This window comes from Pecten maximus, chromosome 12 (assembly GCF_902652985.1).
Source record: "Pecten maximus chromosome 12, xPecMax1.1, whole genome shotgun sequence".
Taxonomy (NCBI): domain Eukaryota; kingdom Metazoa; phylum Mollusca; class Bivalvia; order Pectinida; family Pectinidae; genus Pecten; species Pecten maximus.
This window is the reverse complement of record NC_047026.1, coordinates 35,524,259-35,536,085: the sequence shown is the minus strand read 5'-3', so window position 1 is coordinate 35,536,085 and position 11,827 is coordinate 35,524,259. Positions and strand designations below refer to the sequence as shown.

Here is an 11,827-nt window from a genome sequence, read left to right as displayed (position 1 = left end):
TTTAATATTGGGTGACATATTTCGAGACATCATATATACTTGTGTAAAATCAAATATACTGAAAGGAAAACCAAACGCAATTAGAAACTGCCCGGTTTACAGGAAATAAAAACAAGATATAGAATGTAATTATGGTGTAATCGAGAATGCCCATCCATGTACGGTTTGGTACCCTCATCAAATTTCAGGTTGATCTGACCTCTCCTGGATAGAACATGTATTATACGAGTTGGACAGGAGGATAAGACGTAGACCAAATCCTCATTGGACGCTGGATGAGGAATGGAACCTTATATCAATGAGGATGGTCAATACCAGAAACAATGTAATGAACAAAAGAGTCTGAAACCACCGCAGCTCATTGGAGGACAAGAGAACTAAAGGAACATGGAAGAAATGTCCACATACGAAAGAGTGGTTCCCTACTCTATCTGTCAAGTACACAAATACTTAGTATTAAGGGAAAATAACGTAACAACTTACATGATGATACCAGGCGAGTTTATTAGAATATACGAAAATCGATTTACCGAACTTTATATTCAGAAACCAAAAATCAATGCTGAAATCGATGACTACGCTGAAACATCGTGGGCAATCCGAGCACATCGTCAGATATTAAACAATCACATAAATATACGTATTTCAGAATTCGTACACGTCATTTGCGGATTTTGATCAATCAAACCATTCAACACCTTCTTGATTACATTTTATACTTTGGTCACGAATTATCTGCTCATCTAGCGTCGTGAATAGATTCAATTCCTCTGTTCTGGAAGTGTGCAATTCACGTGACTTCGTTCCAGGCACATTCCACCTCTTCTATCCAAGTATTCACCCGTTTGAAGAGATCTTCCCTGTCAATCGCCATCACGACTATACCTTCTGTCTGATCATGCGTGTCCACATCCTCTTTGTACATCTTCTCTCGCATTTCATCCTCAACAAATTGGACGTCCCTGTTGCGCATATTCGCCGATGCTGTTCTGAACACTTTCGAAGTTTGTTGTTCACAAAAAGCAACAGCTCTCATATTTGCCATTTCGTAGTCAAGTCTTGCCCTTCCTTTGATTTTTTCTCGTTTCGATGGACTTTTAGGAAGAACTCTTGACTTGCTATTAGGAGAATTAAACTTTTGGTTTGCACCAGAACTCAGCGTTGTCAACATCCGGGGCTCACCGTATCCACGAAGACGTAAATGCTCTGTTAACTGTAACGGCGTCATCTGGCGTTTCCGCCTGTGTTCATTATCGTCCTCTATGTGATGGTCAGTGTCAACAGTCACCGCCGACGATTGACTGGTAAGTGTAACTTGACCAGTGTCCACTTTTTCTACCGGACTTGAAAGATCCGTCTGCCACGCAGGTCGTGCTGGATGACCAGCGGGACTACCGGATACATGTAACCCACGGAAAGCATTCGGTGGCGCAGACCTTGCAAAATGAGGAGATGACGTCAAATTAGGAAACGATGAGATGTCAGGAAAATGGGATGTCCTTGATTCTACGTCGGTTCTCAACGGTAGCCCAAGTCGGGAGTGTAAACTATTGCATTGTTGGAACTGAAAGGGAAAACAGATTTGTTTTAATTTAACACGTCTAGATTTATTGCTATATTCTGGTTGAGTAACAAGCAAAATCGCAATTTGATATGTCTATCAAACAACAAACACCTGCACAAGTCGTATCCATTTGGGATAAAGTTGCTCACTTGCTTCGGTATATATTTATGTCATTGTGACTACGTATGATTTATTTGAATCCATGCGAAATAGCTCATATCAGGTTCGAATTCAATACATTACAACTATGATAACAAGGCATACATATATTTCTTAAATTTGAAAAAAAAACCGATTTATTCATTTGAATATCTTGTATTAAATATGTTTATCTTACATTACCATTTAAATCCGCGTGCCTCTAGGAACCCATTGGTATGCGTTTTGAATGTAAATCTAGCGCCTTTATCTCGTGTACACCGTAAGTAATCGTTTTACATTTTTCAATCGCATTGTCATATTGAACTGTGCTTCAGTAAAACGGATAAGCATATCATTGACTATGTCTATCAAAATTATATTGCTAAAGATTTGTTAGCTTAAAAAGCCATTATATCTAGAGAAACAAATTTAGTTTGGCTATAAGTGTTAAAATATACGATCCCAACGTTATTGAAAAGAAGCACTCAAAGTAGTGTTAGAATATGAAAGATGTCAAATGTGTTTCTTTACTGAACATATTGAGTATTAGTTACGTTACTCTCATGTTCACAGCACCTTGCCTTTATACACTTCAGACAGCAAAGCATTCAACCATAAACCTAGCTGTAAGAATACCATGCAGATTTGTCGATGACAAACCGCGTCAAATCCGTGTCGCAATAAAATTTAAATATTGTTAATCCTGTCACTTTCATTTGATAAATCGAAATGTGATAAAAGATTACGTTTCCCAGCTGACATAGTAAATGCTTCGAGTTCTCTTTATATACCTTGGTACTTAGTTTTAATATTGTTGAATAGATTATAAGCGACACTAATATGAGAAAGTAATAAAAAGATACATGCCGGTGTTATTGGTAGATTTAGCAAAGAAAATCAAACTCTTAAAACCCCGTTGTCCTAGAATACCCCATGTTTGGTATGCTTCAAACATTTATCCCCGTTTCCCCTTTTAAGTTACCCCATCTGTTAGGGATACAGCAATCATCATTCATAGATTATATATAGCTAAGGGAAGTGGGGTCTAAACAAATACGACCACTCAGAACACCTCTGTCGATTCTCTACTGTTAGATGGAAAGTCAATCGGAACACCTCGTCTCCGTCTGCGAACGTAGGGGGGAAATTACGAGGAGTTCCGATTGATTGGAAAGTAAGGAATTGGCCGAGCAGTTACGAATGCAAATACGACAAGACAAAATCACGACCGGAAGTGATGATCTATCAAATAATTCGGGCTATATTAGCTAACATTTTGTAAAAATTCTTGATTCCAATTCAACAAACCTGTTATTCATTTTTACAAATATTGACTTCTAGCCTTTGAAATCCTTATTTTACCACATGCTTCGCACATTTTTCAACCACAGGTTTTTTTCAATCATCATATAAATAGTATCTGGTAGGAAATTAAACGTCTCACAAAGAAGGATAGAAAAATACAATCGACGACGACCATTAGTAAATCTACGTACATATATATTGATATTAATACTGGTGAGGATGAACCAGTACCTTGTTTAGTTGAAGACTACAATGGTATGTCGTCAATCAAACCCCCAGGCCGAAGTGACTAACACGGGCGATAGCACGTAGACACTCCGATAGCAGTATCATGGTCACAACCTTAAATCAAACCCGAGCAGACACTAGACCCTACCTGACCTCAGCCCCCCGACAGATTATCGAGATTTTACACAAAATGACTGATCGTCTCTACAATCCTAACATGTCTCTAAATCAATACTCGAGCACGTTTTTAAGACTTGTTGTCTTATTCATCGTATGGACAGTTTAATCCGATAAGCTCTGGGTGAGTAGAAAGTCGGGACACCTTTTGGTTTCCGTTCTACGGAAGAATTCCGCGACGTTGTCTCGACCGTCCAACAAAATAATACAAACATCCATTGCATATCTATCAGGATAATGATAGGGGCCAATTAGGATTCTATGGGGACGTGTTTAGGACTCAAATATCTACAGACGAAATTCCTACTGGTCGATATGATGGATTATGACAATAAAATGTTACACTATGTTGTATGGAAATACAGTAGTTCTTATCAACTGTACTCTTCAGTGACACTCTCTTAAAAAATAAAAAGGGGGAAAGGAAGAAAAATATGAAAAGTACTGATATAGTATCATAGGGCGACACCATACCAGTATAAAAATACACGTTTTAGACTTGAGTGTTATTTCATTGCATTTCAAAGGTAAGTGAGAAATAATATACATGGTAGAGTTAAAATATAAACATATAATATAGACAAAAAAATAACAACAGGGGATACCGACATAAAAACGAAAAATGTCGACAAAATGAGTTTAAACTACGAACAAAATTCTACATTGCAAAGAGACGCCTGACAAAGTATCATATGGCATAGTTAACTTCAAGGGCGTATGATATACCTTGGAGACACTGTACATAGAAAATATTACGTCGGAGACCAGATTCTAAATGGAAGTAGGTTTGTTTAACATCATAGGACAATGTATTGAGCTTCTCAATGATTTGTTATATACTAATGGGATACAACAGAATAAAAATAAAGGAACCGGGAATCCATTGAAAAGATATTATACCCATATCACATTCGAAAATGGGTATAGGCGGACATCACCACAACATACTTGTTACTAGGTCTGTCATCAGGACACTTGTCCTCTGACCAATGTCATGCATGTTATACATGCGATAAAGTTATCCTGATATGTTGGATTAATAAGTAGGTTGTCACTCCATTCCATAACCTACTTACAGTTTAGTGGGTATTTCTTTATCACACAGTTTAGGGGGTATTTCTTTATCACACAGTTTAGGGGATATTTCTTTATCACACAGTTTAGGGGGTATTTCTTTATCACACAGTTCAGGGGATATTTCTTTATCACACAGTTTAGGGGGTATTTCTTTATCACACAGTTTAGGGGGTATTTCTTTATCACACAGTTTAGGGGGTATTTCTTTATCACACAGTTTAGGGAGTATTTCTTTATCACACAGTTTAGGGGATATTTCTTTATCACACAGTTTAGGGAGTATTTCTTTATCACACAGTTTAGGGGGCATTTCTTTATTACCCAGTTTAGTGGGTATTTCTTTATCACACAGTTTAGGGGGTATTTCTTTATCACACAGTTTAGGGGGTATTTCTTTATCACACAGTTTAGGGGGTATTTCTTTATCACACAGTTTAGGGGGTATTTCTTTATCACACAGTTTAGGGGGTATTTCTTTATCACATATCCGCGAATTTTAAAATTGTGACATATATCGCTCCTTATGAAATTTTTTGAAAACTGCACGATATGACTTACGATGGACCTGGTAATGTACCAGAAATATGACTTTAATGCTAGGGGGAGAAACCGAATGAAAACTGAAGCATTTAGCATACATAAATCCATACATATATATACACAATATATAAATAATAGTAGACATTCCCACGAAATGATATTTCTTGATGTTAAAAGAAGAAATGACATGAGCACTATCTTGAATTAGTTCGACAATGCGTTCAGATATTTTCAAGATAAAAAAGGTACCAAAGCGTCGTTGAATACTAGGAAAAGAATCTACAGAAAGATGCTTATTTTTTACCTGTGAAGAGTAGGTATTGACCTCCGGAATTCGGATCTTTCTTGGCTTTCTCCTCGAGGACAAAACTGTCCAAGACCTTGTTAAGAAATCCCTTTCCGGCATGTTGGGCTGCTTACTCGCACGAAATATTTTCACCTAAAGTCCCTTCTTTTCCTTTGGCCTCAATTCCTTAACCTAAAGCCTAGTTATAGTATCCAACAGTGGCATCACCACATGTAACAGCTAGAAAGTCTGGCAAAATGTAAGATAGTCTGATCTCCAAAACAAAATTATTTTCTTTTGATCTTACTCTACATTGCCTGCTTGCAAGCTGTTACGTAAGTATGCGGTTCTGTCATATGTGACAAATCTGCAGTTTAAAAACGACTTTGTATATGTCACACGGTAAGCCTTAATAATAAAAACGGAAACTTGAAAACTCGTCCTTAGTTCCAACAGGTGTTATGTTTGATACGTGAAAACCTCCAGGAATATTCTTCAACACGGAAAGGTCATGGGATAACATGCTGTCGTGGCAGGAGACACCAGCTAAGATTCCTAGTAGTCACTCGAGCAGGCCTTTAAATGACACAGGTGTACTCGATGGGTACTGTCAATTTAAAATAACCAGTTTCTGATGTAAATCCCTTTACGTGTAAGTCACATCTTAAAGACCGGGGTGTAAACGTCACTGTAAAATAAATAAGGAGACATAATTAGATGACAGAAGCTGGAAGAAAAACGTGTGCTAATTTATATTGAAAAAGCATGTAAATCAACTAAGCTATTTAGCTCTGAACGGAAAAATTACATCATAGTGTCTATCGAACACACGCGGATAGGTAACCGAAAACAAAATAACAAAACAGCCGACGGGAGCAAATATCACACAAAACAAACCACAAAAACAACATGAACATCCATGTACACGAAACAAACCACAAAAACAGCATGAACATCCATGTACACGAAACAAACCACAAAAACAGCATGAACATCCATGTACACGAAACAAACCACAAAAACAGCATGAACATCCATGTACACGAAACAAACCACAAAAACAGCATGAACATCCATGTACACGAAACAAACCACAAAAACAGCATGAACATCCATGTACACGAAACAAACCACAGAAACAGCAAGAACATCCATGTACACGAAACAAACCACAAAAACAGCATGAACATCCATGTACACGAACCAAACCACAAAAACAGCATGAACATCCATGTACACGAACCAAACCACAAAAACAGCATGAACATCCATGTACACGAAACAAACTACAGAAACAGCATGAACATCCATGTACACGAAACAAACTACAGAAACAGCATGAACATCCATGTACACGAAACAAACCATAAAAAAACATGAACATCCATGTACACGAAACAAACCACAAAAACAGCATGAACATCCATGTACACGAAACAAACCACAAAAACAGCATGAACATCCATGTACACGAAACAAACCACAGAAACAGCATGAACATCCATGTACACGAACCAAACCACAAAAACAGCATGAACATCCATGTACACGAAACAAACCACAAAAACAGCATGAACATCCATGTACACGAAACAAACCACAGAAACAGCACGAACATCCATGTACACGAAACAAACCACAGAAACAGCATGAACATCCATGTACACGAACCAAACCACAAAAACAGCATGAACATCCATGTACACGAAACAAACCACAAAAACAGCATGAACATCCATGTACACGAACCAAACCACAAAAACAGCATGAACATCCATGTACACGAAACAAACCACAAAAACAGCATGAACATCCATGTACACGAAACAAACCACAGAAACAGCATGAACATCCATGTACACGAAACAAACCACAGAAACAGCATGAACATCCATGTACACGAAACAAACCACAAAAACAGCATGAACATCCATGTACACGAAACAAACCACAGAAACAGCATGAACATCCATGTACACGAAACAAACCACAAAAACAGCATGAACATCCATGTACACGAAACAAACCACAAAAACAGCATGAACATCCATGTACACGAAACAAACCACAAAAACAGCATGAACATCCATGTACACGAAACAAACCACAAAAACAGCATGAACATCCATGTACACGAAACAAACCACAAAAACAGCATGAACATCCATGTACACGAACCAAACCACAAAAACAGCATGAACATCCATGTACACGAAACAAACCACAAAAACAGCATGAACATCCATGTACACGAAACAAACCACAAAAACAGCATGAACATCCATGTACACGAAACAAACCACAAAAACAGCATGAACATCCATGTACACGAAACAAACCACAAAAAACAGCATGAACATCCATGTACACGAAACTGTGTACCCACAGTGGTATCCGGCATCATGTCAACCATTGTTAACTTTAGTCAAGGATTTAGTACTCGTATCATTATATTGTGAGTACAAGTGAGATGATCCATTGTAATCCAGTGAAGCTAAGATAATTACACATCAGTTGGAACTTACATAGCTTTGTAAGGTCTATAAATCATACCGAAAATATTTAAATTAACGAGACGGTAAGCACATCAGTGTAAATATATTCATAGTAAAAGCTATTTAATTCAAATGGGATTCCGGACGAAAGGATTCTATTAAGGATAAATTATGAATTGCTAATATTTCTCGTGCATGTGTAGTCCTGCAGAAAAAAGTCATTCAGTTGATTTCAGAACATGTTATTGTAATTTCCTAATATCAAGACCTAGTTTCATAAACATTTCTTAACTTTAAGAAATTCCTTAACTTAAAAAATCCGGGGTAGGAGAGTATTACAGAATTTAAGGAAAGTTCTCCGTAAATCCAATAATGCTTTTCTGTGGACAATTTTACGTTCAGGCATTCCCTTAAGTTAAGGAACATTTAAGAAACTGGCCCAAGTAAACCATTCCAACACATGCCCATCTTGTCTGTTCACGTCATCCTAAAGATGCTATATCACTGACAACGTATCAACAGCAGCTCACCAATATAATGCCACACTCAGTGTAAAAATAACCAATTAATACTGAGAAAAGTAACAGAGTCCTAACAATGATCGCTTACAGACCGAAAACTACACACGAAATATAGACAGGGAGCACGATAGGATTTCTTATAGCTGTAATTATCTATTATCTTAAAACTTACAAGTGAAAAAACTCAAACTTTTGGAGAGTGGTGATAGCGTAGTAAATTAAGAATTCAAACTTTTGGAGAGTGGTGATAGCGTAGTAGAGTGAAAATTCAAACTTTTGGAGAGTGATGATAGCGTAGTAAAGAACATATAATATGTATCTGGATTTGTATAAACATATACAGCAATCTATTCTTGTTTTTAAGTTACCTGATTACTCTCTGTCGGGCATGTATTACATATAAAAATTGACTGACTTAGAAACATTTCCTCCTCTGATCCGAGCACACGACCAATCTTATTAAAACTAGACTTGTACTGTATGGCAGTGTAACGTAGAGTATTGTAGAGAAGCGGAAATTACAAGACTCATTTTAATTAGACTGATCACACGACATGACGCGTACACATGATTTTGTCTCTTGCAGTTATTTACATTTTTAGCTTTGCGCTAATATTTCCTTAAGGCATAGTAATGAATTTAAAACGACGATTCAAAAATTAAAATAACATGACGTTTATTTTTTTGTTATTAACGGTAAGAACATACCAATGTCAAAGAAAAAACTAAGAAAAATCCTGTACTATTTTCAGGTTGTACACGTAATACAGATAATACAGTTAGCGAAAAATGATCATAGTTTCTGAAACACTGTATACAACATGGTTTATTTATAATGACTTGATTTGTACTTTTTCTGCTGGCAGGGTATTTTCACAAATTAGTATTATCATACAGTAATTAGTATTTACACACCCTCTACGTGTGGATAGATCTAACTGACGTAATTGGGAATGTTTGTACAGTGTATCATTGTATTCTGCGGTAAGCAATTACACTCCGAAATACTCTTAACGCCACCCAGTGATAACATAGTTTATTACGGGGACGATCCGCCGATCTATCACTGTCTGTACGGTGATAACGCGGGTCAGTGAATCTAACTGGTCAACCCACGACGGACTTGTGATCAGCAATATAGTTCACATTAACTGTCGACAAACCTCTGTTGACTTTCCTGTTGAAGTATTTAATTTTACGGATTTTCATGTCGCATTACCTCGGCTGTGATTGATTTTGACTGAGTAAAAGTGAACCAAAATACACTACTAAAATGTTTCATACAGTTGCTAATTTATTATGCGTGTATGTTTGTTTAACATATTTATATAACGACTTGTACAACGCTCAGCTCAAAATAACGTAGACTCAAAATAACGGGTCCGTGTGGCATACAAATAGGAAGAATTTATACGTATGTTACATTACAATATTTCAGTGCTACAATGGATACATGCATATTGATTATTTTTTACATCTTTTTGTGATAACGTATATATTACAAACAGTAGTATTCAGAAAATTACAGTAGACCAAAAAAAAAAAAAACCAAAAAAAAAACCATAACAAATATGTCCATACAATCAACATTTATGTACCACTCTATATGACAACCACCTAAGTTCGTTTTCTTTTTCTAGACCGAAGGGACATCAAAAGTTAAAAAGTACAACACAGTTAACAATTATGTCATCATCAACGTTCAGTGTTGTCTTCTTCGTCATTTACCTAGTTAAAGGATACACCGATCAGCCTCCTCTATTCTACAGCAAATAATGTAATATCATTTATACAAATATGCTATATCTACTGGCTTAATGTATAAAATAGTACTTACACAATCCATAGATTCCTCCGAAAGAGTGTGCTATCGGGACATTAGCCACCTACTACTCGATCTCATCATATGATCTTGTAAATATACTCTCCCAATACCCCTGTTAGTAATCCTACCTCGCGAATGACGGGGGCGTTCATACTGCTCGGTAAAATAGAACCGAGAGTTTAAAGATTACACCTGACTGTAAGAACGAAGACCATCGCTGAGTATGTATAAATACATACAACCAGTTTACATTATTGAAAACGGATTTAAATGGGGAAAAGTTTTCCAAATTAGGTTATTGTCCTCGTGGACAAATGCCCTATTAGTGTCTTTTATCAGGTGTCAGAACAACATTAGGATATTCTACCGGCATAAACGGTCGTTTGAGATTGTTTATCAAGGTCAGAAAAAGGGTTTTGAAATGCACAAAGATATTATTACTTGTTTGACAGAGGACTTCATAACGCAGGCAGCTTGTGACAATGTGATCCTTTCAATACCGTAACACGTGATTTTGATAAAAGTTTACGCTTCAATAACATTGTTATGCGCTGATTTTGCCTTCATATTACGTTAGTGTCCCGTTGGTAATCTGTTGCCCTCTCGCAGAGACTTACAGATGGTGTGATATTTTCATTCCTATCTTGATTATTTGTTGATGAACATATATTTTGATATTGTCTTGCTTATGTTTATTTTGTTGTCTTAACATTTCGTTATGGAGAAATGTAATACATATATAACAATTGTCACATTATTAACCTTTCATTGTCAATCATTTTCAGAAAAACAGAAGAAAACACCATAAGAAGAGTCAAGCTGTCCATAAGTGAAATATAAATATCCAATACAAACCTAACTTTAAAAGTAATCGCTGAACTAATATGTTTGCATTTTCAAGGTTTTCAAATCCTATTCCTGTTGACGTTCATTTATTTTTGACAGGATAAGATCAGTTGTTAAGGAAAACGAAAACTGATTAAAATGTGCCACAAAATGTCACGCATATATAATGAGAATAATTGTATAAATGTTTTAAAACATCTAATAAATAAGAGCTGATTTTCTTTTTATTCCTGATTTAAATGTGATGTTTTAAATGTGTACAGTATATCATATTTCTTGCTAGCGGTGACTTGTTTCGGAATTTGGAATAAAAGAAGATTAAGGTTTCGTGACTATAGGTAAAGCAAACAAAGATAGCCAGGTGAAATTCCTACTCTACATGCAGTCTCCATCTATCCTGATGTCCCTGAATGGCGTCTCGTCTGTTCTGATGTCCCCGAATGGCGTCTCGTCTGTCCTGATGTCCCTGAATGGCGCCTCGTCTGTCCTGATGTCCCTGAATGGCGCCTCGTCTGTCTTGATGTCCCTGAATGGCGCCCGTATGTTCTGATGTCCATGAATGGCGCCTCGTCTGTCCTGATGTCCCTGAATGGCGCCCGTCTGTTCTGATGTCCCCGAATGGCGTCTCGTCTGTCCTGATGTCTCGGGATGGCGCCTCGTCTGTCCTGATGTCCCCGATAAGTGCCCGTCTGATAGGATGCCGATTTACAATAATTGAGGAAATCGCAGTCGTTTATCTCACTTCACAAAACTTCACATGGAATATCATTTAAAATAAAAGATTACGGTAAAGAAATACAAACAAACCATCAATAATCCAGT

At 36.9% G+C, this 11,827-nt stretch overlaps 1 protein-coding gene across 1 annotated transcript; it reads right to left on the bottom strand.

Moving 5' to 3' along the window:
• Positions 1–484: 484 nt before the first annotated feature.
• Positions 485–10,358, bottom strand: LOC117339324. Its single transcript, XM_033900855.1, has 3 exons — positions 10,172–10,358; positions 5,337–6,006; positions 485–1,564 (listed from the first exon to the last, which is right to left on the bottom strand). The coding sequence occupies exons 2-3, from the start codon at positions 5,436–5,438 to the stop codon at positions 791–793; spliced, it is 876 nt and encodes a 291-aa protein (XP_033756746.1). The 5' UTR covers positions 5,439–6,006; positions 10,172–10,358; the 3' UTR covers positions 485–790.
• Positions 10,359–11,827: the final 1,469 nt, after the last annotated feature.

Bases quoted from the DNA above. Each gene is read 5' to 3' on its own strand.
- LOC117339324 (XM_033900855.1), bottom strand. From the start codon at position 5,438: ATGCCGGAAAGGGATTTCTTAACAAGGTCTTGGACAGTTTTGTCCTCG. The intron at 1,565-5,336 runs GTAAAAAATAAG...TTTCCCTTTCAG, and splicing joins TCAATACCTACTCTTCACAG to TTCCAACAATGCAATAGTTT.